Consider the following 25,132-nt stretch of genomic DNA (forward strand, 5'->3'; position numbering starts at 1 on the left):
ACAAAAAGTTCCCCCGCAATGTCAATGACCCTGCGAGTCGGGTCGGTTCCGGTTACTACAAAATCAACTCAAACACTGCTTGTGAACCATTTAAAAAGAAATGATTTAAAAAACATTAAAAAAGACAATTACCAGAGTCAAATTTTATTCTTGACAAGAAGTATGAACTGACAGATTTATGAATCTAACCCACACAAACTGTTGCCCCGCAACATTGATTACACTGCGAGTCGGGTCGGGTAGGCTCAGGTTACTAAAATGGGCGTGGAAAAATGCCCAGGATCCCCTCCATAGCTACTACACGTCAGTCCATTGCATTTAGCAGGAGTAGCCTATCTTGCTCCGCTATAAGATCTTTGGAGGCGACTGCTGGAGGACCGCGCGGTACCCTGGGATATTAGAGGACCCGCTGGTGGGAAACCGCTCTGCGCCCTGGAGGACTCCCCTTCCGCCGCGCTGCGCCCTGGGATGCTGGAGGACCGTCTGGGAGGAGGCTGTTGATGCGGAGACGTACGACGGAGCCGCTGGTGAGAAACTGTCAACGGCGGCGGGGGTGAGCGGCGACAGGAAAACAGGCAGGGAAGGAGGGCTGGTGTGGGGAGAGAGAGAGGCGCCGGGTCCCGGGGAGAGGCGGGGAGTGGGGGAGACAAACGGGAGGTCCCGGGGAGAGGCGGTGGCGGGGGATGGGGACGCGGCAGGTGTTCATCTCCCTCCACAGACGCTGCCCGACCGCCGAGTGCCAATCATCATGAATACATTAACATTTCAGAATCTCCCCATGTCAAGGTTTGCCACCTTTGTGACTCAATGTATTTTTCCTTGTGACAGGACTATGGAACTTTGAACTGATTTGAAAACTGTGTTCCAGTTACATGTTGGTAGTCACAATCCAGTCATAATAAGCATTTATAGTTTCGTACTGCAATGATATAGCCTCAAGTTAAAGTGACCAAAGCCAGATCCTTCCTCCAGAATATAAATCTGTTTGTTGTTCCGGCTCCTAGCACCTGCAGTCTCCGGCGTATCCCCGGGTTGTAGTGGTAGGGCTGGGTCCGATGTTGGAGCTGACGGCCGGAGTGTGCATCTCCCTGTCATGGATAGAAACAAGGAACTGCACATGCTGGTTTATAACAAAGATAGATACAGTGCGGGAGTTACTCAGCGGATTAGACAGTATCTCTGGAGAAAAACGAATAGGTAAAGTTTTGGGTCGAAACCCTTCTTCACACTGACCGGTTTCGCCGCCCATCGTTTTTTCTCCAGAGATGTTGCCTGACCAGTTGAGCTATTTCAGAAATTTGTATCTATCCCTGTTATAGGCATTGAGGTGACGACTTGCACCACTGACTGCATCAAGGGGGACTTGACATCGAGCTGCGTCTGGAGCAGAGATCTGGCCGACCCTGTCATACAAATAATGTTTCATTTACACACTTGCATCTCACTGGAAATTCACCCCAAGATGTGTTACCTTTCGCCCAAAAGCAGCTTGACGTCAGATATTGCTTCCACAAGCTCCTGGATGGCTCTCAGTAAAGGGCTTAAAACATACCTTGTCAATCTAACTTTGTGTTTAAGGAGTTAAAATTTTATCACTATAGTCTTCTCTGAAAATGACTTAAAAAAAACAATACTGACCTCAGATTTTAATCTTAGAACCGTGTAAAAGTACAGGGTTCACTGTGTAAAATTTTAGGAGGTGCTGCACTGTTTCAGTTCTCATTGAATGAACCCCTCCGAGTCTAGCCACTTTTTTTACTTTATCTCTAAAATTGAAATGGCATGAGGTGTTTTGTCAAACCAGTATAGTTTGCAACCAGTAGGGCCATGCAGTGTTCAGCATTTATTTAATAGGAGCCATTTGTTGTTGAGTTATTTTATCTTAGTAGGGTAAATATCACAGGAAGCTTCCATGACATAAAAGTGAAGTATAAATTTGGACAGGAAGAAGATTGCTGTAGTCAGGCAGTCATAGAGTGATATAAGTGGAGACAGGCCCTTGGGCTCAATTTGCCCACATTGGCCAACATGTCCCACCTGCCTGCGTTTGGTCCATATCCCATCAAACTTGGCCTATCCATGTACCTGTCTAACTGTTTCTTAAATGTTGGGATTGTCCCAGCCTCAACTACCTCCTCATGCAGCTTGTTCCATACATCCACCACCCTTTGTGTGTAAAAGTTATCGCTCAGATTCCTATTAAATCTTTTCTGCTTAAAGTCCAACACTTGGAAAGCTTCTAGACAGTCTGTTTATAGCAACAGGCCAAACATTTTCAGAGCTGCTGACTATTGGACGACAGAGGGAAAATACAAATGTTTTTCATTTTAAAAAAAGGTGTACATTAGGCCCCTAAGGGTTGGTGTTAATTGCTGATCATGATTAATGACGAGTTAGTTAGTTTTTAATCGCTCTTCTTGGGATACCATTTTTTATTTAAAATTATTTCAAAAACTTGATCCATCAGTTGATATGGGAATTAATATTTATGGACCAACTTATTTGAGTTTTATGTCCATATGACCTGCAATACCAGGATAAAACCAATTTGAATTTTACTGAGGTTTATAATGCCCTGTCACTGCAAAGTATTAAATAAGCACAAAACTGCAGATTTAGATGATTAAAAAGTACTAACTTGCCCCTTAGTACCATCAAAGTTTTTATTTAATTTTCGGTTTCTTTATTATTTAAAGGCATAAATATGATTTATTTTGATTTTTAAGATTTTTTTAAACTTCCCTTATTTTCCAGTATAAGCCAACATCCTCACTGTATTTTGAGCATGGTGTAAAAAATTTGCACATCAAGCTAGAATCTTTATTGGCCAACAGATTTTGCAACAGGCGAATTGTGGAAGATGTTAAGACAGATAAAGGTCAATCATGTGCCCATTATTCAGTGTAAGCTGGATGGGACTGCTATTGCATGTGAGTAAATTCCGCAGAAAGTAGATTTTGTAATTGGTGCCTTATAAAAAGAATAGATCGCAAATAAGGGATAAGAGAGCGGGCACTAATTGTTAGCATAAGCAATTTGTGTGAGCTAAGACTCATAAGATATCAGAACTGCTGTTAAACTCACCTGACGAATGACAGGGATACTGTCGCGAGTAACTCATAGAGTGATGCTAATGAACTGCTGTTGACAACCACAGCCATCTTCATTGTGCAAGGTGTGACTGACTATTTGTAGTGCTTTTCTGTTGATGCCCATCGACTTTATTTTACTCAGTCACCATCGGTCAAATGTTACTTTGATGTCATGGACAGTCAATCTCGCCTTGCTTTTGGATTAAGGCTATAATGAAATCCGGAGTCAAGTGGTCTTGGTGAAATTTATTCTGGGAAGTAGTATGCGAGTTATTGTTGCTTGATGTCCCTGTTGCAAGTTTGGGAAATGTTCTCATTTCTGACAAATTTGTGATGTAAGGTTTTGGACCTAAAGATTTAATCAGTTTCCCATTCTACAAATGCTGGCTGATATGAGTGTTTTCCAGCACATGGCTTTATTTCAGACTTCCAGCGCCTTCAGGTTTTTATAATGTTCAAAATGTTGGGAAGATGCCAGTGTTGGAATGCCAGTGTTGGAATATGTTACCTGGAGATGTGGGTGCTTCTGGAGCTCAAGTCTTCGATACTGCAGTTCTCTCTGCCATTTCTCAACATCACACTGTGAATAGAACAGGGGATAGACGGGTTCTGTCATAAGTTGGAATCTCAAGAAGAGGTCGATGAAACATTCAGTTGGTAATCTGGCTAGAAATGATCATGAATACTTCAGCATTTCAGAATTTCCCCGTGTCAAGGTTTGCCATCTTTGTGACGATGTGCTGTGACTCGATGTCTTTTGCCTTGTGAGAGGACTATGCACTTTGAACTGATTTGGAAACTGGTTGCTTAGCTCTGTTCTGTTACATGTAGTCACAATCCAGTCATAATAGGCATTTAAAGATTCATACTGTAATGAAATTACCTCAAGTTAAAGTGACCAAAGCCTGATCCTTCCTCCAGAATATAAATCTGTAAAGATGCCATGTATAGAAATGCCAAATTGTAACTCATTTGACTATCATAGGCCAACCAAGTTTCTTCACTATTTGACCTAGTTTACTGAAAAACTATGTTAAGGATGATGGGGATCAATACTATATAAAATGGCCAGTCAAATATTACTAGCCCGAGGAAAACAAAATGTGGAATTACCCATTTGAATTAATGGCAACAATTGCTTTTACTTATTTTGTGAAATACTCCATAATGATGCTTGGAGATAAGGTTGCAGCCCAAATATAAACTTGCTTTTAAATTGATGGGAAGATGTCCATGCTGAGTCCTGACATTTTAGTTGTTGTGGTACTTTTGTATTCACTTGTTACTTGTATAAGTCTTGTATATATGGAATCAGTGGAATGAGTGCGCCTCTCAGGCCATTATTAATATCTGAAATGTTGGAGTATGTTTTCAGTAATGAAATAATTTGGCATGTATCTTGATTTAGACAGTATTTTTGAAGATATTTCTGAAGCAACACAGGTAGATAGTGGTAAAGAAGACATATGGTTTGTTTCCTTACATAGGTGGTCAGTATAAGCATCAGGAAGTCATGATGCAGCTTTATAGGGCTTTTGTTTGACCGTATTTGGAGTATTGCATGCAGATTATACTATAAAGATGGTATCGTGGTCAGTGAAGATGGTTATCAAGATTTGCATTGGGATCTTGATCAGCTGGGCAGGTGGGCTGGGGAATGGGTAAAAGAGTTTAATTTGCATAAGTTTGAGATGTTGCGTTTTGGGAAGTCGAACAAGAGCGGGACCATCACAGTGAATGGTAGGGTCTAGGGGTATGTTGTAGAGCAGCGGGTTCTAGAATTACAGATCCAATGTTCCCTGAGAGTAGCGCCGAGAAGGCTTTAGTAATGTTGGCTTTAATCAGTCAGAAAAATTAGTATAGCAGTTGGGACATTATGTTACAGCTACAAAACATGAGTGAGGCTGCATTTGGAGTATTGTGTTTTGGTCACCCTGTTGTAGTAAAGCCTCGTTAAGCCGGGAAGAGTGCAGAGATTTACCTATATGTTATCAGAACTTGAGGGCCTGTGCTATATGGAGAGGTTGTGCAGTCTAGGACATTATTCATTGGAGTGCAGGAGGCTGAGTGGTGATCTTATATAGGTATGTAAAATAATGAGGGGTATAGATAGAATGAATACACAGAGGCTTTAGGGAATCAAGAACTAGAAGGCATATATTTAGGGTGAAAGTGGAAAGATTTAATATGAACCTGACGGACAACTTTGGTGAAGCGTATATAAAATGAGTTGCTAGAGGAAGTAGTTGAGGCAGGAACAATAACATTTAAAACACACTTTTACAGGTATGTGGATAGCAAAGGTTTTGAAGGATGTGGGCAAAATGCGTATAAATGGAACTAGCTTAGATGTGGCATCTTGGTCTGCTGGGACCATGGACGAGTTGGGCTGAAGCGCCTGTTTTCATGTTGTATCCCTCTATGACTATGGTCATTAACACACTTTCATTAGAACAGCTTTATGAAGGATTAAGATTTGATATTTTTGATGATGGCTTTTCTGATGCTAGTTCTAAAAACTTTTTAACCCAGAGAGTTGTAAATTTGTGGAATTCCCTGTCATAGAGGGTAGTGGAGGCCAAATCACTGGATGGATTTAAGAGGGAGTTAGATAGAGCTCTAGGGGCTAGTGGAATCGAGGGATATGGGGAGAAAGCAGGCACGGGTTGTTATTGATTGGGGACGATCAGCCATGATCACAATGAATGGCGGTGCTGGCTCAAAGGGCCAAATGGCCTCCTCCTGCACCTATTTTCTATGTTTCTATGTTTTTAGTTAAAATATTACGTATCTCAAATATGCATTCTGAAAGAGTTATGACTGTGCCTAATCACACTTTGCCCTTTTAACTAAATATACATTTTGTGGCACACCTTCAAAAAATATTGTGTTGGAATTTGCTGCCTAAAGAATAATGAGGACAAAGGCAATTAATGTTTAATATGCACAGCATTTGAAGACAAGGGAGAGGTGGGGTTTAATGCAAAGAGTAAAAGTTGCAGTTTGTGTGCTGTCAGTCTGCCCTCCTGGTGTTTAAAGCATAATTAATGGCATCAAATATAGTGAAGTTCCTATATGTGTCGATACAAAATAAACAATCCGTAGATATTTATAGTGTTAATTCGTAGCGAATGTGCAATGTATTGATTTTAATTTGTTAATTTACTATTATTAATGATATTTGAAATTTACTATTTTATATGTGAGATCCTATACCTGCAGTTTTTGAATCAAAAATAAACTCTGTGGTCAATCTGCATTTCTCAAGGGATCAGTCCTGATACACGGTCTCAATCAGAGGTGTCTACAAGTCTCCACTCCCATAGATGCTGCTTGACCCACCGAGTTCCTCCAGCAATTTGTTTCTTCAGCTTCTTCTTGTTCCAGCAGTTCTTGAATGTTTTAAAGATTTCAAAACATTGAAATGTGTTTTAGGTTTAAGTTTTATTATTGTCATGTGTACTGAGATACAGTGAAAAGTTTTGTTTTACATGCTGTCTGATGAGATCAGATATACCCTAAGTAAATACAATGAAGTTGAACTCAAGTACAAAGGGGAATGTACAGAGTGCAGAATACAATTCTCAGCATTGTAGTGTAGTCCAATGTCCGTAATTGAGTAGAGGTGAATTGGACTGTACCCTAGCTTATGGAAGGACCATTCAGAAGCCTGTTAACAGAGGGAAATAAGCTGTTTTTTGAGTCTGGCAGTGCTCATCTTCAATCTTATATTGGCTGCTTTTCCAAGGAAGCCATGGTGGGGAGTTTATTGTTTCTTCCTTCTCTTTTCACATCCCGAATTTAGTCTTTATTTCCCCTTCACAAATTTTATTTCCCAATTTAAAGTTTTTGCTTAAAGAGATGCATGTTAGTTTACTTGTTAGCTTAGGTTCTGAATGTGATGTTGTCCTTGCTCTTCTGTTAACTGTTAGAATTTCAAGTTTATGGCTGAATTGTTTTCAGCTGAAGGATGCTGAAGTATAAATTAATGTAGATTCTTGCCAAGTCTCTTGCATTCTTTCAGTCTTTCGTAGTGATTCACCAGCTACTTTTTAGAATGGTCTAGACTCGAAACGTCACCCATTCCATCTCCAGAGATGCTGCCTAGTCCTCCAGCATTTTATGTCTATCTTTGGTTTTAACCCGCATCTGCAGTTCCTTCAACACACAGAAATAACTGAATTTACTTGATGCCGGGTAAATCGATCGGTGAAGCACATTGCTTTTGTAGGTATTCGCATAGGCTGATTTATGTCATTTTGCTCTTGAATTCTATCAGTGACTAATTTCTTTTTGTAGGTTGTAATATAGGGTCATTCTGTGTCAATGGTGAAAAAACATTGTGACCAAATTGTTATTTGTGCCAATAGAAAACTACATTTTTAAAATGCTGCTTCTATCCACCCTTCAAATATACATTTTTGCATTTGCCAGACAGCGCACACAGTTGTTTACATGTATTTGAACACAGCTTAACAAGATTGTATTTATGTGTAACCTTTCATGACCTCGGGTCATTCAAAAATGCTGTACACCAAGTAACTTAAGTTGAGACTGTTGAAAATGCAGCAACTGATTGGCACATGGTAAGCTTGTAGGATATATGTCCATATTTTGTAGAGAAATACTTGAGGTTGACTGAATGAGCTTCATGTGAACAATTCATTGGTCCCCAGTTATGTAGAGTCATACAGCACAGAAACAGGCTATTCGGCCCAACTGATCCAACAAAGATGCTTCTCCTTTTTTTACCTGTATTTGGCCCATATCCCAATAAGCCTGATTTATCCATATACCTATTCAAATGTCTTTTTAAATGTTGTTATTGTACCTACCTCAACTACTTCCTCTGTACATGACTAAAAACACACCTGACAAGATTCAGGTTAATCACATAGATTCAGTCTTTCTATATTGACTGAGCTCGATGGGTTCAAAACATATTTTAGACACAACATTTCTGGTCAGTTTCTAGTACAGTGGAGCACAATCTGTCTCTTGCTGTTCAGCTGCTCAGCCCTGTTAAAGAAGATATTAACTGTTCTTCTTGCACGTATTGCGCCATTTGGTGTTCCAAATTTTGATTACTTAATCACTGATGGGAAAAACAGGCGTGAAGCAATTGTCCAACTTGTAGGCTGATTTGTAATCAAAAGCGACTACCAATGACGAAAGATACAAAATTCCCCGTTTAGGTAACATCAACAAACAGCCTCCTTCCCAATCCCCTCCCCCAAACCTTGCACTGGTTTTTCCCTTCTCTCCCCCCCCCCCCCCCCCCCCCCCCCCCCCCTTACCTGCATCCATTCCAATTGGTAAACAATTCACAACTTTTCTACACTAATTTCAAAAATCAACCTCCTTAAAGCTCTTTTTAAATTGTGTATGGAGACATTTAGATAGGTACATTAATAGAAAAGGTATTGGGGGACATGGGCCAAATGAGGGCAGGTGACATCTTGGTCGACATTAGCAAGTTGGGTCAAATAACCTGTTTCCATGTTTTATTACTTTATGACATGGAGACTTAAAAGACGGGAAGGAAATTATTGCATGGAGTATTAGTATTGCAATATTAGTGTTGCATGGGTTATTGATTGGGGATGATCAGCCATGATCACAATGAATGGGGGGTGCTGGCTCGAAGGGCCGAATGGCCACCTCCTGCACCTATTTTTTATGTTTCTATGAAAGTGTTAATCTGGAATGATGTTGGCATATATGAACCATGATATGTGCAAGGTTAATGGATCTTGCAGATCTACAATTATAAATCAACCAGTGTTCATGATTTGACCACAAAGGTACTGCAGGCTAGCATTCTGGTTATTTTTAAAAATATTTCCTGATCTAGAGATGATGAAGTCAGTGATAGTACCCACAATGGCACGGACTGGTTCAGCTATTAAACTTGAGAGCTTGCAGGCTGTGTTAAAATGCTACACCATACATTTCTTTCATCTGTTCATCGTACAACCAAATCTACCTTTATCAAGTGCAGTCCTAATTGCACAAAAGTTTAGACTGGCAAGTTTCCAGGATTATTTTCTGTAAATCGTGGTATGACGATGATCCAGTCATTGGAGACTGGAAGCTGGTAGATTTATGGATGGGAAGGGAATGGAGGGTTATGGTCTGAGCGCAGGTATATGGGACTAGGGGAGATTATGTGTTCGGCACGGACTAGAAGGGTCGAGATGGCCTGTTTCCGTGCTGTAATTGTTATATGGTTATATAGTTATATTTAGTTTTTTTTAGTTTAGTTTAGAAATACAGCGCGGAAACGAGCCCTTTTGGCCCACCAGGTCCACGCCAACCAACAATCCCTGCACATTAACACTATCCTGGATCCACTAAGGCCAATTTTTACATTTACCAAGCCAATTAACCTACATACCTGTACGTCTTTGGATTGTGGGAGGAAACCGAAGATCTTGGAGAAAACCCACGCAGGTCACTGGGAGAACGTACAGACAGCACCAGTAGTCAGGATTGATCCCGGGTCTCCGGCGCTGCATTCGCTGTAAAGCAGCAACTCTACCGCTGCGCCACCGTAATGCCCATGCAAGAGGTAGATGCAAAAGTCACCACAATAAGCAAGCATTCTTATGAGGACCCTTTTAACATAGTCTACTTGATCTCAAAGTACATTATTTTTATATTCTTAAGAACAAGGATCATATGAGATGATGTAATACAATGACACTGTTTACTTGGTTCCATTGAATTACATATTTACAATAGGATCACACTATAACTGCCAAGACACCTCTGTCACATGGTTGGTGTAAATCTATTGAGCATTGAGAACCAGGCCCTGCAAATTGGTGGTGCGGGGGCTTCTCTGGGTATACAATATCTAATTAGTGATAGGGCAAATATGCTTATGACCATGATTGTGGTGCTAAATGATGAAATAAGTCTGCTCTGGAAACTTTTTTGATCTCACTCACAATGGTGCAAAATACAATGTGCAGGAAGGAACTGCGGATGCTGGTTTAAACCGAAGCAAGACACAAAAATCTGCAGTAACTCAGTGGGTCAGGTAGCATCTCTGGAAAAACGGAATAGGTAATGTTTCAGGTCGAGACCCGTCTCAAGAAGGATCTTGACCTGATACGTCACCTATTGCTTTTCTCCAGAGATACTTCATGACCTGCTGAGTTACTCCAGTTTTTGTGTCTATCGTTGAAAACATCATCAAAGCAGGGTTGATGATTTCTGACAGGCACGGTGACTGACGTGCCACACATCTCTGTCCTCCATGCAGCTAGCAAGCTCCTCTTTTGTCTCTACACATGCGCCTTCCATCAACATCTTCAGCATCGTCTTGATAAGTGCAAAACAACTTGGCTAAACATATCTCATGTCTGTTTGATGTACCAAATGATAAATCTAATATTCTTGCATTTGGCCAATGCATAGGAGAAGAAGCTCATGGTCTTGTCAGTTTACAAACCATATCTCTTGAGCAGTCAGCCTGCTGGAGTGAGCCGGTAGCCTGTGCTCTGAAGACCGTACTGTTTATTTATTACTGTTTTACAGGGCCCTCCATAATGTTTGGGATAAAGACCCACCATATATTTATTTGCCTGTGTACTCCACAATTTGAGATTTGTAATAGAAAAAATCATATGTGGTTAAAGGCTTCATAGGTGTTTTTAAGTGCTGTAGCAATGAGAACTTTCAGCTTTCCTCTAGTCTTTCCATCACCTCTGGAAACTTTTATTGCTGTTTATCAACATGAGGACCAAAGTTGTGGCACTGAAAGTCAAATAAGCCATTATGAGACTGAGAAACAAGAATAGAACTGTTAGAGACATCAGCCAAACCTTAGGCTTAGCAAAACATCATTAAGAAAGTGAGCACTGGTGAGCTTACTGGCAGACCAAGGAAGACCTCCACAACTGATGACAGAATTCTCTATAATAGAGAAAACTGCCAAAAAACAGTTGTTCGACAGATCAGAAACACTCTTCAGGAGTCAGGTGTGGATTTGTCAAGGACCACCGTCCACAGAAGACTTCATGAATAGAAATACAGAGGCTACACTACAAGATGCAAATACTGAGATGAAGATTAGTTTATGTCAGAGTGATGGCAAGAGCAAAGTATGGAGGGGAGAAGGAACTACCCAAGATCCAAAGCATACTACCTCATCTGTGAAACACGATGGTGGGGGTGTTATGGTCTGGGCATGTTTGGCTGCTGAAGGTACTGGCTCACTTATCTTCACTGATGGTACAACTGCTGATGGTAGTAGCATAATTAATTCTGAAGTGTATAGACACATCCTATCTGCTCAAGTTCCGACAAATGCCCCAAAACCCATTGGCTGGCAGTTCATTCTATAGCAAGACAATTATCCCAAACACACTGCTAAAGCAACAAAGGAGTTTTCAAACCTAAAAAATGGTAAATTCTTGAGTGGCCAAGTCAATCACCTGATCTGAACCTAATTGAGCATGCCTTTTGTCTGCTGAAGAGAAAACTGAAGGGGACTAGCCCCCAAAACAAGCATAAGCTAAAGATGGCTGCAATACAGGCTTGGCAGAGCATCACCAGAGAAAACACCCAGCAACAGATGATGCCCATGAATCGCAGACTTCAAGTATTCATTGCATGCTGAGGAAATGCAACAAAATACTACATGGCTACTTTTCATTTACATGACTTTGCCGAGTCCCAAACATTATGGTGCTCTGAAATGGGGGGACTATGTATAAACACTGCTGTAATTTCTTCATGGTGAAACCAAAATGTATCACAATGGCCTTTATTAAAATCTGACATTGTGCAGTTTAACCACATGTGATTTTTTTTTCTATTACAAATCTCGAATTGTGGAGTACAGAGGCAAATAAATAAATGATGGGTCTTTGTCCCAAACATTATGCAGGGCACTATATTTCAAAACTGATTCCTGCTTGCATATCTTAGCTTTTCTTTGAAGATTGGTTTTCATTTGTATTAATTTCTACTATCCAAATTATTCCATAACTCCTGAATACTCCTGAATAATCCCTAACATGTTTATTGTTTTTATTGCTTTGTAACGTAATTGAAAAAATATTTATATGACAATGTAAAGATACAAAAGTATTTCTGTTCAGTTTCAAGGCAGATTCATCGCAGCACAATAGCTTGAGTAAAGCTGTTCACAGCGAATTAGAGCGAGAGAGGGAGGCTCACACTGACTCAAATTCTATTATTATTTGACCATGTACAGCATCATACACAGTTAGTATTGACTGTAGCTTTTTATATCTTCATTGACCCATCATCACAGTAGAAACTTGCTTTTCTTTTCATTTCCAGTTGGCTTATTATCATGGCAGAAGGTAAAATTCTCAATGGCTTGAAAGGTATATCTTACTTTGTATTGGGAAATACTAAGAGAACTGTTCAAAGTGCATTGTAGGTCAGATGCAGAAATCTTTATCTGACTACAAAGTGATTTCTGTTTTCTTCAAATAGAGGACAATATCATTTAAAATTATATATTTTCAATATAAATGTTGTAGCTTCATGCAGAGTGCCTGTATTTTCATCACAATACAATTCAAATAGTTTGATTTTGCTATCTTGATCACTTTTGCTGGCTTCTTGATAGTTTGAAAGTTTGGCATTGTATTGAAATGGGTAAGCTGAGGTGAAATTGACAGTGAAAACCTAATGTTTCTTAATTACGCCACAAATAGATAAACTCGGTTGTTAGTTATTTCTATCCTTAATTCTTTTTTATAATCCAAAACATGTCTTTCTTTGTTTAAAGGTGTCATGTAAATGAATCTGTATACAATGATTTCTACACACTCGTCCGAAAACTCAGCTGCACCCAGAGACGTCAAACAGGTAAAAGGAAGTAAATTGGTAATGAAACAGGAACACACTTCTGTTTTCAATTGTCTATTTAGTGTAATGCATACAATAGTCTAATTCAGTTTATGACAATTGGTGAAGAGAGGTCATCAGACAAATTTGTACTTTATGTTGAAAGAAGGCTGAAGGAATAGAACAGAGAACATAGAACAATACAGGAATAGGCCATTCGGCCCTCATATTTGTGCTGAACATAATGCCGTTAAACTGATCTTATCTGTCTGTACATGATGCATATCCCTCTATTTCTTGCACATCCATGTTTCAAAGAAAGCAATAAAAGTTTATCTCCTTGCACCTGAAAACCTCTAATCCTGGCAGCATTCTGGTAAACCTCCTCACCACCATCTCCAAAGTCTGCACTTCCTTCCTGTCATGGGCTGACCAGAATGCACATAATATTCCAAATGCGACATACCCAAAGTCTTAGTTGCATCTTGACTTCCTGACTATTATACTCAATACCCCTAGCAATGAAGGCAAGCATATGACTTCTTATCAATCCTATCTACAGGTACTGCCACCTTCAGTGAGCTATGAACTTGGACTGCAAGATCACTCTGCACATCAATGCTGTTAAGAGTTGTGCCATTAACTGTATGTTCTCCCATTACATACAAGCTCCCAAAGTGCACACTTGATCAGATTAAACTCCATCTGCCATTTCTCTGCCTATTTCTGAAGTTGTTCCGTATCGCTTCGTACCTCCTGACAACCTTCTTCACTGTCAGTAACTCCTGCTCCAATTTTGGTGTTGCCAGCAAACGTACTTGCCAGCCCATCCACATTTATGTCCAAGTCATTATGTCTCAACAGTGGAGGTCCAGGCACAGATCGCTTCGTACCTTCAGCCAGAATATCTGCTTTCCACCAGCACCCTCTGAAGTGTATGAATAAGCCAGTTCTGAATCCATACGTCCAAATTACCATGGATCTCGTGATCTCAATCTCCTGGAAGCCTACCATGAGTCTTATGGGCCTGTCCCACTTAGGCGATTTTTCAACTGTCGAGTTGTTGCCAGCCGCCTGAAAATCTGTGAAGTGGAAAGGCGACTGTCAGAGGAACACACACACACACACACACACACACACACACACACACACACACACACACACACACACACACACACACACACACACACACACACACACACACCACACACACACACACACACACACACACACACACACACCACCCAAAGACTGAAAGAAGGTCCATCTGTCTCCTCAGATCCTGGTGAACTTCCACCGCTGCACCATCGAGAGCATCCTTACCAACTGCATCACAGTATGGTATGGCAACTGCTCTGTCTCCGACCGGAAGGCACTGCAGAGGGTGGTGAAAATTGCCCAACGCATCACCGGTTCCATGCTCCCCTCCATTGAGTCTGTCCAAAGCAAGCGCTGTCTGCGGAGGGCGCTCAGCATCGCCAAGGACTGCTCTCACCCCAACCATGGACTGTTTACCCTCCTACCATCCGGGAGGTGCTACAGGTCTCTCCGTTGCCGAACCAGCAGGTCGAGGAACAGCTTCTTTCCGGCGGCTGTCACTCTACTAAACAACGTACCTCGGTGACTGCCAATCACCCCCCCCCCCGGACACTTATTATTTTTTTTTTATTCAAATCGTTTGCTATGTCGCTCTTCAAGGGAGATGCTAAATGCATTTCGTTGTCTCTGTACTGTACACTGACAATGACAATTAAAATTGAATCTGAATCTGAAAGGCGGGGGTCAGGGCAAGTGGGGGAGCAATGTCCAAAGAATAAATTCCCACGGTGCAAAGCCAAGGTGATACTGACACAGACCGCGATGAACAGGAAGGTTGGCACTGTAATTGAGACAACTAAAGCACAGTGTATGGTACATCCTTTAAGTGAGGGGGAAGAAGGAGTAGAGACAATGTTTACGAAGCCAGAGATACACGGCTGTGAAGTTCGGTGGACATTTAACATTACCGGTCAGTTCCTTAATTCTGAAAACTACTGCTTACCTTTTTGTTCCCCCAATGAGCCAATGAAATACACCAGTCAGCACCGACTCCAACCGACGTGAACCTCAGAGAACCTTCGACCTCCTGGCAACCCACTAGGACCTCCTTGTGACCCACCTACGGCTTGAGAATTCTTGCTAATCTCCATAGCGAATACATTCCAGTCGCCGCTAATTTTTCAACATGTTCCCAAATTGTGGGAACTCCTCACGACCATGAAGGTGACTCCCCGGCAACCACTTGCGAACATGTGGTGACTGCAAAGTCTCCTACAGTCACCTAAAAAGTCTCCTAAGTGGGACAGGCCCATTACTAAAATCCATATGCATGACATCCATATTGCCTTCATCAAACTCCTTTGCCTCCTCTGCAAAATACTTGATAAGATATAATCTGCTGCTTTGGAAGCCATGCTGGCTATTCCAGTTTAAATAATTCTTCTCCAAATGGGGGTAAATCCTAGCTTGAAGAATTTTCCTGCCACTGATGTGAGGCTGACAGGCCTATAGTTTCCTGGATTCTCTCTACTTCTTAAACAAAGGACAACATTGGCCACTCTCCAGTTCTCCAGGACCTTGCCTGTGGCTAGAGAATGTTATGATGATAATATTCGGGTAAAATTCCCACGATTGTACAGCATTTCCGTTACAGTTCCACCATAGTAGTCGGAGTTATAAAGCATGGAAATGGGTCTTTTGGCTCAATCCATCGGTGTTGACCAAGCTACCTTTCTGAGGTAGTCTCATTTGTCTGGTATTTGCCCCATATCCCTCCAAACCTTTTCTATCTGAAACTGGGCAAATGTGTATTTGTGACCAATTCTGCCACTATCTGAAAAACAAATCTCCTCTACCATGCTTTGACTCAATCCACTAAACTAATTTTGTATCCAATTAGCTAATTCACACAGGATCCCATGTTTTCTCACTTACTGGATCAGTCATTCTTGCAGGACCTTGTCAAAGGCCTGCATTGGTGATGTCTACCTTCATGCCCTTGACAATCCTTTTGGTCATCTTTAGATAAAAAAACATGATGTTGTAATACAAGTTCCCACACACAAAGCCACGCTGACTATTCTGAATCGCATCTTGTCTTTATGTGATTAAAAGTTGATCCTGCCTCTCACATTTTGCTCAAGTAACTTTTCCTCCACAGATGTTAGGCTCACTGGCCTATCCTTGTTGCTCTCTTTAAAACAGAAAGCCTCAACAGTAGCCACCCTTCGGTCGAAGGAAGATACAAAAAGGCCCGCCAGGACCCAGCAATTACTTCCTTGGCTTCCCACAACACCCTATCATTGGTCAGGCCTCAGGGAATTATGCACTTTGAGACTGCTAATACCACCTCTTTCATGATATCGATAGGTTGCAGCAGGATTTTATTCAATATCTTTCTCCATGGTAAATGCAGACAAGAAATATTCATTTAAGATCTTGCCATCTTCCTTGGCTCCACACTGAAAACTGCACTAATCCTGAAGGGAACCTGTTCTCTCCTAGGTTACAATTTTGCTCTTAATACACTTATAGAATCTCTGAGGATTCTGCCAAGAATATCTCGTGTATCCTTCTTGCCCTCCTGATTTCCTCCTTTAATGTACTTCTACAACCCTTGTACTCCTAAAGTGATTTGCTTGATTTGAGCTGCCTATATTTGAATTATTCCTCATAAGTCGTCTGCAGTTGTGTTTGGGAGGGGATGTGTAATTATTTTTTGAAAATAGTTTCACCATTTTGGGCATCATTTGTTTTTTGGATGAGCTCTGAGTTAATTGCCCATTGCTGATTATGATGTTAGATTCATGATCCTTCTTCTTTTGTTTGTGTATGATTATCTGAAATAGAAGTTTGTAAATTTAAAGTAAACAACTTTGTATTTTCAGCGGATAAAGAAAAAGCTGGCTCATTCCCTGAAGTGCTTGCAGAAGCGGTATGTAAATTCGGACAATGTTGTAACCAGCGATGACTGTGACGCAAATGTGCTGTGCTGTGTCATGGAGTCGATATTTGTACATGGATTGAAATCGAAGCACATTAAAACAAATGGAGGAAACCGAGGACAGAAAGGCAGTCGAGCTCCTCTTCCACAGCCTGTCTTTTGGACTCTGCTTAAAATGGTCACTCATCAGTAAGTTGGTGAAATTTTGTAGAATTAATTTATTTTCTAGGATGCTATTATATTACTCAAAATTGAATGTGAATTTCATGTACGTTCATCCACTGTTTTGTTTAGTTTAGAGATAGTGTGGAAACAGACCCTTCGCCCACGCCGACCAACAATCTGCCGTACACTAATTTAGACTTTACTTTACAGATACAGCGTGGAAACGGGCCCTTCGGCCCACCGAGTCCACACCGACCAGCCTGTACACTATCACTATCACAGCATGTACACTATCACTAATCTACACACTAAGGACAATTTGCAATTTACAGAAGTAAATTAACCTACAAGTTTGCACGTCTTTGTATTGTGGGTTGAAACCGGAGCACTCGGCGAAAACCCACGTGGTCACAGGGCGAACGTACAAACAGTACTGACAACATCCATGGTCAGGATCAAACCTGGGTCTCTGGCACTGTACGGTAGCAACTCTACCGTTGTGCCACCATGCTGCACCAGTCGAGTCTACCCCGCCTGTAATCTTTGACACACTAATTAAAAACCTGTCAATCTCTGCATTAAAAATACCCCAAAATTTAGCATCTTCATTATTTTTACCCGCTCCCTTTTGTAATCAGAATGAGGAAGGGTCCTGACCTGAAACGTCACCTATCCTTTTTCTCCAGAGATGCTGCCTGACCTGCTGAGTTACTCCAGCACTTTGTGTTTATCTTTGGTATAAACCAGCATCTGTAGTTCTTTGTTTCTCATTACCATGAACTTTGTTTTGGGGCATAACTCATTCTAAACAAAATAATTTCTGTTGATTAATTATTTGTAACACAGGATAAAATTATTGTGTAACATCAAAAATTGTTTCGTTTCATGCAGTGCATTAACACTTAAATATTTAAAGATCAACCCAATGCTATAGATTCATTTTCTGGCAGAAAGGAAAGTCTAGCTAAATTTTTAAGAAGGAACTGCAGATGCTGGTAAATCAAAGGTAGACAAAAATGCTGGAGAAACTCAGCGGGTGAGACAGCATCTATGGAGCGAAGGAAATAGGCATCGTTTCGAGCCAAAACCCATCTTCAGACTGATGTGAGGGTGGGGTGGGGGGGGGGGGGGGGGGGGCTGGAAGAAGAAATGAAGAGGTAGAGCCAGTGGGCTGAGGGAGAGCTGAGAAGGGGAGGATAAAGTAAGGACTACCTGAAATTAGAGGTCATTGTGCATATCGCTGGGGTGCAAACTGACCAAGCGAAATATGAGGTGCTGCTCCTCCAATTTACGGTGGTCCTCACTCTGGCCACGGAGGAGGCCGAGGACAGAAAGGTCGGATTCGGAATGGGAGGGGGAGTTGAAGTGCTGAGTCACCGGGAGATCAGGTTGGTTATTGCGAACCGAGCGGAGGTGTTCGGCGAAGCGATCGCCAAGCCTACGCTTGGTCTCGCCGATGTAGAGCAGCTGACATCTAGAGCAGCGGATGCAATAGATGAGGTTGGTGGAGGTGCAGGTGAACCTCTGCCGCACCTGGAAAGACTGCTTGGGTCCTTGTATGGAGTCAAGGGGGGAGGTAAAGCAACAAGTGTAGCATTTCGTGCCAGATTTCTTGCTTTTGGGGAATAACCTAGGCCTATTGATACATTGCATTTGTCTGGCTTTCAAGTAAGTTACTGCGATGGACTATCAATTTAAATAGTCTCTTAAATTGAACTGCTGGATCTTCTTTAGTATTTCATTTTAGAGAAGTGCCCCATTTTTTTGCTTGGTTAATAAAATGTGTTAGATGTGCAATTTAATGGTTTCCTCTTTCAACTTGTTTGATGTGTTAATATACCATCCACTAGCTTTATGGTTCATTTAATTTTATACATTAGATAACTGAAGCTAGTTAATTCAACCTTTTCAAAATTTTGTATCCATGGTTCCTAATTTTATCACAGAGAAGACAGCAGTAGTAAAGTGCTTTTCCTTGCATATTATTCATCAATGCAGAAATTGGGAATTAAATTTTGGTTTCAAAAGAGGAAGCATGGAGCTATACTTTTTAAGTTGGTGCTGCGGTTCACTTTAAACCCAAACACAAAGTCACTGATGCAGCACCTATGATGATTTTATGTGCGATGTTGCATATTTGCCGTCAATTCACCCAACAAGATTACTGTAAGCAACATTGAGGATTCACTTGAATAAGGTCAAAAAGTATGATGCAGTATTGTTCATTGTCAATGGTCGTCAGTGGTACTGCTTGAGGTATAAAGATGACACCAATATTTACAAGGGTTGGGTTGGACTGGAAGTCAATATCCTTACATTCTCCCTTGCTTAACTCTGACCTAGCCATTAGTTTACATTTAATTCCAATGGTACTTCCACAAACCACTACCTTGGAGATGCATCCCATCCCAATCCTGATAGACGAGTTTGTCAACATGCAAATTCCATCACGAGAAGGAGGTAACGCAAATTTAGTCCAGAGACATGGTGAACAAAATCAGCAACCAGTTAACTCGTACAATTTTGCTCAGTCAGCTGTTAAAGTTAAATATATTTATAAAAGATGTAAATAGCTTCCTATTATCACCTCAGCTATCCTTCTCCATTTAAATGAATCAAGTTTCAAGGCTAAGTCTAAATCGATTCAACTATGTAATATAAAATTACTTGGGATTTGTTGAGTTTATGCTCCACTGGTAGAACCCATGAAGAGTTGATTATTGAAGTATAACCAACAAAAACTCCAAGAACATATAAGGAAGTTTGAGACTTCTTGAGTTGTTAACACATGCACAAGAGTCCTGAGTTTCCTGTCATTTTACAGGGAATTACCAATTTTACCCTGGAAAATCTGAGCCCTTGTTATTTAGCATTGTAATATTAGGATGTTTTTGTCCTTAAACTCAAAAGTTTGTTTGAAATTATATTTAACACACCAATTCTTTTTGTAAACATTTTTTCAGTGATGTTGTGACAGATCTGGAGAAATTGAACTTTATTAACACTGATGTGGGCCGATGTCGGGCATGGGTAAGACTTGCACTTAATGATGGCCTGATGGAGTGTTACTTATTGTCCCTACTTCGTGAAAAGGACAGTCTATGTGACTTCTACCATCCCGTGGCTTTGCTTCTTGATACAGAAGACAGTGAGGTTCTACTGAGCTATCTGCAAGGCCTGTCATCTCTTTCATTTACATTGTCTTACAAATCAGCTGTTCTAAATGAATGGACTACCACTCCCCTCGTGTTGGCTGGCTTATACTCGGGACAAGAACTGGCAGAAACATCATCGCCAAACTTATCCGAAGGAAGGAGGAAAGGTTCTTGGGATTCAGCTTCTCAGTCCTCTGGTTCTGATATCATTGAGGTGATTCATACCAGTTCTACAGCTCTGCAGAACAGTCAATTGGGTAAACTAAAGGCTGCATCCTCTACGTTGAGTTTGGAAACAACTGGATCATCCCAACTCTCATCCAGCTTGAGCTCTGACAGCCTCCTTCAGTCAAATGGAATGAAGAGTCCTGACCAAACGACGGAGGAATTGTGGTCGTGTGAGACCGACAAAGGCATTGCCAGTGCCGAAAGCTCCAGCCAATCTCTGCAAGTGTAAGTGTCACTTTTCTCCTTGTATCACAGTGTTGTCATTTACACCATTTCATTTTCTCTTATAAAATGAGTTTGAATGTCAGTCAAGAATACGACAGGTGCTGGAAGTCCAAAACAAAAACAGGAAATGCTGGAAATACTCCACGGGTCAGGTGCAGTTGTGAGAGGAAAAACAAAATGAACGTTTCAGGAAAGAGATCGTTCCAGCATTGAACTGTCCAGTAAATACCAACCTTTCCAGCATTTTCAGTTTTTATTTTGGGTAGATTGTCATACTTGTCTTTTTTTTTTTTTTAAATCAATTTCTTCATTGTATTCTATAAAACTTTCACTTTTCATGGATACTAATGCATCTTTGTGTCCTCTCTGTGTGGAGCGTCAGGACATATGCAAGGTCCTCTGAATATTTCTCCTCTGTTTTTACCATGGGGGAAAAAGACATGAGGGCTGGGGAAAGTGGGACAATTAATGGAGATGACTTGTGGACAGTCCGTAATAAGGTGGAGAAGGTGCTGGATGTCATAAAGCATGTGAAGATGCATACATTTCACGGGCCTGATCAGATATATCGGAGAACACTGTGGGAATCTGGAGAAGAAATTGTTGGCACTCTGGCAAAGATATATAATTCATCTTCAGACATGGGTGAGGTGCCGGAAGTGGGTGGCTAATTTTGGTTCTCTAATTAGTGAAAGTTAATAGAGAGGATTCTGTGCGATAAGATATATATTGTACTTGGGAGATTGTGTCTTATGATTCTGATGGATTTTTTGAAGTAACCAAAAAGGTGGTTGAGGGCAATGCTGCAGACGTTTTCTATATGGATGCTTGATGGAAGGCATTTGGTAAGGTTCCAGCTGCTCTGGAAGGTTACATCACTTGGGTTCCAGGCAGAACTAGTTGTCTAGATGGAAAATTGGCCTGTTCCTCAGGAATTGGTGCTGTGCTCTTTGCTGTTTGTAGTTTATATCAATGATTTTTATGGTAATTGTACAGAGCATGATTAATAAATTTGCATATGACACTAAAGTGGGTAGTCTCGTAGATAGTAAAGATGGTTCTCAAAAATCATAGAAGGATCTTGATCAGTTGGGCAAGTAGGCTGAGGAAGATGCTGTTAATTCCTTCAAAGAAGACCTATCGAAACAAGATTGGAACAAAGTTTATGTAAAAGATGTAAATGTAGCCTACAAATCATTTCTGTCAATTGTATCAGGACTGTACGAAAAAAATTGACCTCTAGTAAAGAAAATAGTGAAAATAAAATATGCTGATAAACCATGGATAACTAAAGGAATATTAAATGCATGTAAGGAAAAAAAATTATTGTACAAAATTTTTTAAAAGAAAAGAACAGAAGCTAAAGAAAAATATAAGACATATAAAACAAACTAACAAAAATCATGAGATGCAGCAAAATCGATCACTATAGTAAGTTACTGGAGAACAACAAAAACAATATTAAAAATACATGGAATGTATTAAATGCCACAATTAAAAAAGGAAATGGAAAGGCACAATACCCAAACCATTTCCTGTCTAAAAACAACACAATAATCACTGATATGGCCTCAGCTGCAAACAAATTCAACGAATTCTTTGTTGGTGTTGGTCCTGATTTGGCCGGAAAAATTGCAAAGACTGGTAGCAGCGATGCTGTAGAAAGTAAAGAGATATATGTAAAGGATACAATATTTATAAGAGGGACTGAAGAAAAAGAAATTATTGACACTGTAAAAAAACACAAGAGTAAGAAATCCACAGACTGTCATGATATTGACATGTTTACAGTTAAAAACATTATAGAATGCATAGCAAGACCTCTGACTCACATTTGTAATCAGTCCCTTCAAACCGGTGTATTTCCCAACAAAATGAAAACAGCTAAAGTCATACCAATATATAAAACTGGAGACAAACATGTACTTTCAAATTACAGACCCATTTCATTGCTTCCACAGTTCTCCAAAATACTGGAAAAAATATTTTACACAAGACTGGACGAATTTATCACCAAACATAACATACTGTACGAACAACAATATGGTTTTAGAGCTAACAGAACAACTTCATTTGCAATTAATTGAATTTATAGAAAAAATTACTAAGGCAATAGAAAATAAAGAGTATGCAGTAGGGATTTTTTTGGACTTAAAAAAAGCATTTGACACCGTAGACCACGAGTTATTAATAAAGAAACTACAAAGATATGGCATTAGAGGCATCGCACTATCATGGCTATCCAGCTACCTACAGAACCGGGAACAATATGTCGAAATACAAAACCATAAATCACAATTACTGCAGGTTACGTGTGGGGTGCCCCAGGGCTCAGTGTTAGGGCCATTATTATTCATTTTGTATATCAATAATATATGTGAAGTGTCAAAAACTCTTGAAACTATTCTCTTCGCTGATGATACTAACTTACTCTGCTGTGGAGACAACTTGGAACAGCTCCTGGATAGTATGGAAAAGGAATCGAGCAGGATGAAGATCTGGTTTGACGAAAATAAACTCACATTGAATTTAAGTAAAACAAAATTCATAATATTTGGAAATCGATCAACCAACACAGAAAAAGCTCATGATAAATGGCACAGAAATAGAAAGAGTATCTGAAATAAAATTTCTTGGAGTATTAATTGAAAACAAATTAACTTGGAAACCTCACATAAATTATATTAAAGCCAAAATATCCAAATCAATTGCAATACTGAATAAAGCCAGAGACCTACTAAATCAAGCCTCCCTGTATATGTTGTACTGCTCCCTCGTACTCCCATACATGATCTACTGTGTGGAGGTATGGGGGAACACATACAAAACAAATACACATCCAATCTTCATCCTCCAAAAAAGAGCAATACGAATTGTGCATAAAACCACCTACAGACAATCAACAAAACCATTATTTATCAGACTAAAAACATTAAAATTTCAAGATCTGACATTATAAAACTATCCAAATTATGTTTAAAGCAGCTAATCAGCAATTGCCTTGTAATATCCAGGGGTTGTTCCAACGGAGAGAAAGCAAACACAACCTGAGATGGACCTACATATTCGAAAAACTGGCAATAAGAACTAATGCAAAACTCCATTGTGTTACAGCAAAGGTTATTAGTCTCTGGAATAACTGCCATGATGAGCTGAAAAAATGTAAGACTCTATTCAAACTAAAAACACTCTTCAGAAACAAAAGATTGAATGGTTATGAGCTGGACCAGTGATTTTCTTTTCTGTTTGGTTATTTCTTGTTTGTGGACTGTTCAACAGATTTTGGGTCCATTTGTTCCCATTATTTTGTTTTTCAAACAATCAATCAATCAATCAATCAACCTTTATTGTCATCTTGCAAGCAACAGTTGTACAGTGCAAAATGAAAAGACGTTTCCCAGGGAATAGCGGAGCATCGCACATGAAATTTAAAACATTTCACACATAATAACACTAAAAGCAATCCAGTCCCTGATGGAACAGTATAAATAGTTAAAAGCAGGTAAAACACAACGTTAAAATACAATAAGCCAATCATAAAAATGTCCGGGGCAGCTGATTTGAATGGCCAGTGCCAGTTATTAAACTGTCCGTGCCAGCCGCAGAATCAAGTGACTGTGAGTACAGAGTGAATGTTTAGCAGCCTCACAGCCTGTGGTAGGAAGCTGTTTAGCAGTCTTGTAGTCTGGGCTTTGATGCTTCGATATCTCTTGCCTAATGGCAGGAGATCCAGGTGTATGTGGAGGGGGTGCAGTTTGTCCTTAGCAATTCTCTGAACTTTTTTCAGACAGCGGCTCTGGAACAGTTCTTGTACCGAGGGTAGGGAGACGCCAATGACCCTCTCTGCTCCCCTCACTACCCTCTGCAGAGCTTTCCTGTCCGAGCAGTTGCAGGTGCAGTACCACGTATTTATGCAGTACGTGAGTACAGACTCCACCGTACCCCTGTAGAAGGTCCTGAGGATGTTGGTGGGGAGTGAGGCCTGTTTTAGTTTCCTCAGGAAGTGCAGTCGCTGATGGGCCCGCTTGACGGTCCCAGTGGTGTTCCTGGACCAGGTGAGGCTGTCTGTAATTTGCACACCGAGGAACTTCATGCTCTCCACTCTCTCCACTGTAGTGCCACTGATGTTGAGGGGTGTATGCTTTGGCTGTGCCCTCCTGAAGTCGACAACCATCTCCTTCGTTTTGTCGACATTTAATTCTAGATTATTTTTGCCGCACCAGTCCACTAGTTGTTTGACTTCCTCTCTGTACATTGATTCGTCATCTCCGCTGATGAGTCCCACCACTGTTGTGTCATCCGCGAATTTTATGATCTTATTGTCCCTGAATCTGGCAGCACAGTCATGTGTGAGCAGTGTGAACAACAGCGGGCTGAGCACACAGCCTTGAGGGGAGCCGGTGCTCAGCGTGATCGAGCCTGAAGTGTTCTTGCCAACACGGGCTGACTGC

At 40.6% G+C, this 25,132-nt stretch overlaps 1 protein-coding gene across 2 annotated transcripts in view; it reads left to right on the top strand.

Moving 5' to 3' along the window:
• Positions 1-401: 401 nt before the first annotated feature.
• The window catches only part of plekhm1 (pleckstrin homology domain containing, family M (with RUN domain) member 1), a 64,737-nt gene continuing 40,006 nt past the window's right edge, over positions 402-25,132 (top strand). Inside the window, exons 1-4 of one of the 2 annotated variants that reach the window (XM_055657377.1) lie at positions 402-527; positions 12,868-12,947; positions 16,853-17,097; positions 20,037-20,681. In XM_055657377.1, coding sequence (XP_055513352.1) covers positions 12,879-12,947; positions 16,853-17,097; positions 20,037-20,681 — 959 coding nt within the window. In that variant the 5' untranslated portion in view covers positions 402-527; positions 12,868-12,878. Of the gene's footprint in view, positions 554-12,867; positions 12,948-16,852; positions 17,098-20,036; positions 20,682-25,132 lie in introns of both variants that reach the window. The other variant, XM_055657378.1, reaches the window with a different exon arrangement.

Source organism: Leucoraja erinacea, chromosome 27, assembly GCF_028641065.1.
Source record: "Leucoraja erinacea ecotype New England chromosome 27, Leri_hhj_1, whole genome shotgun sequence".
Taxonomy (NCBI): Eukaryota; Metazoa; Chordata; class Chondrichthyes; order Rajiformes; family Rajidae; genus Leucoraja; species Leucoraja erinaceus.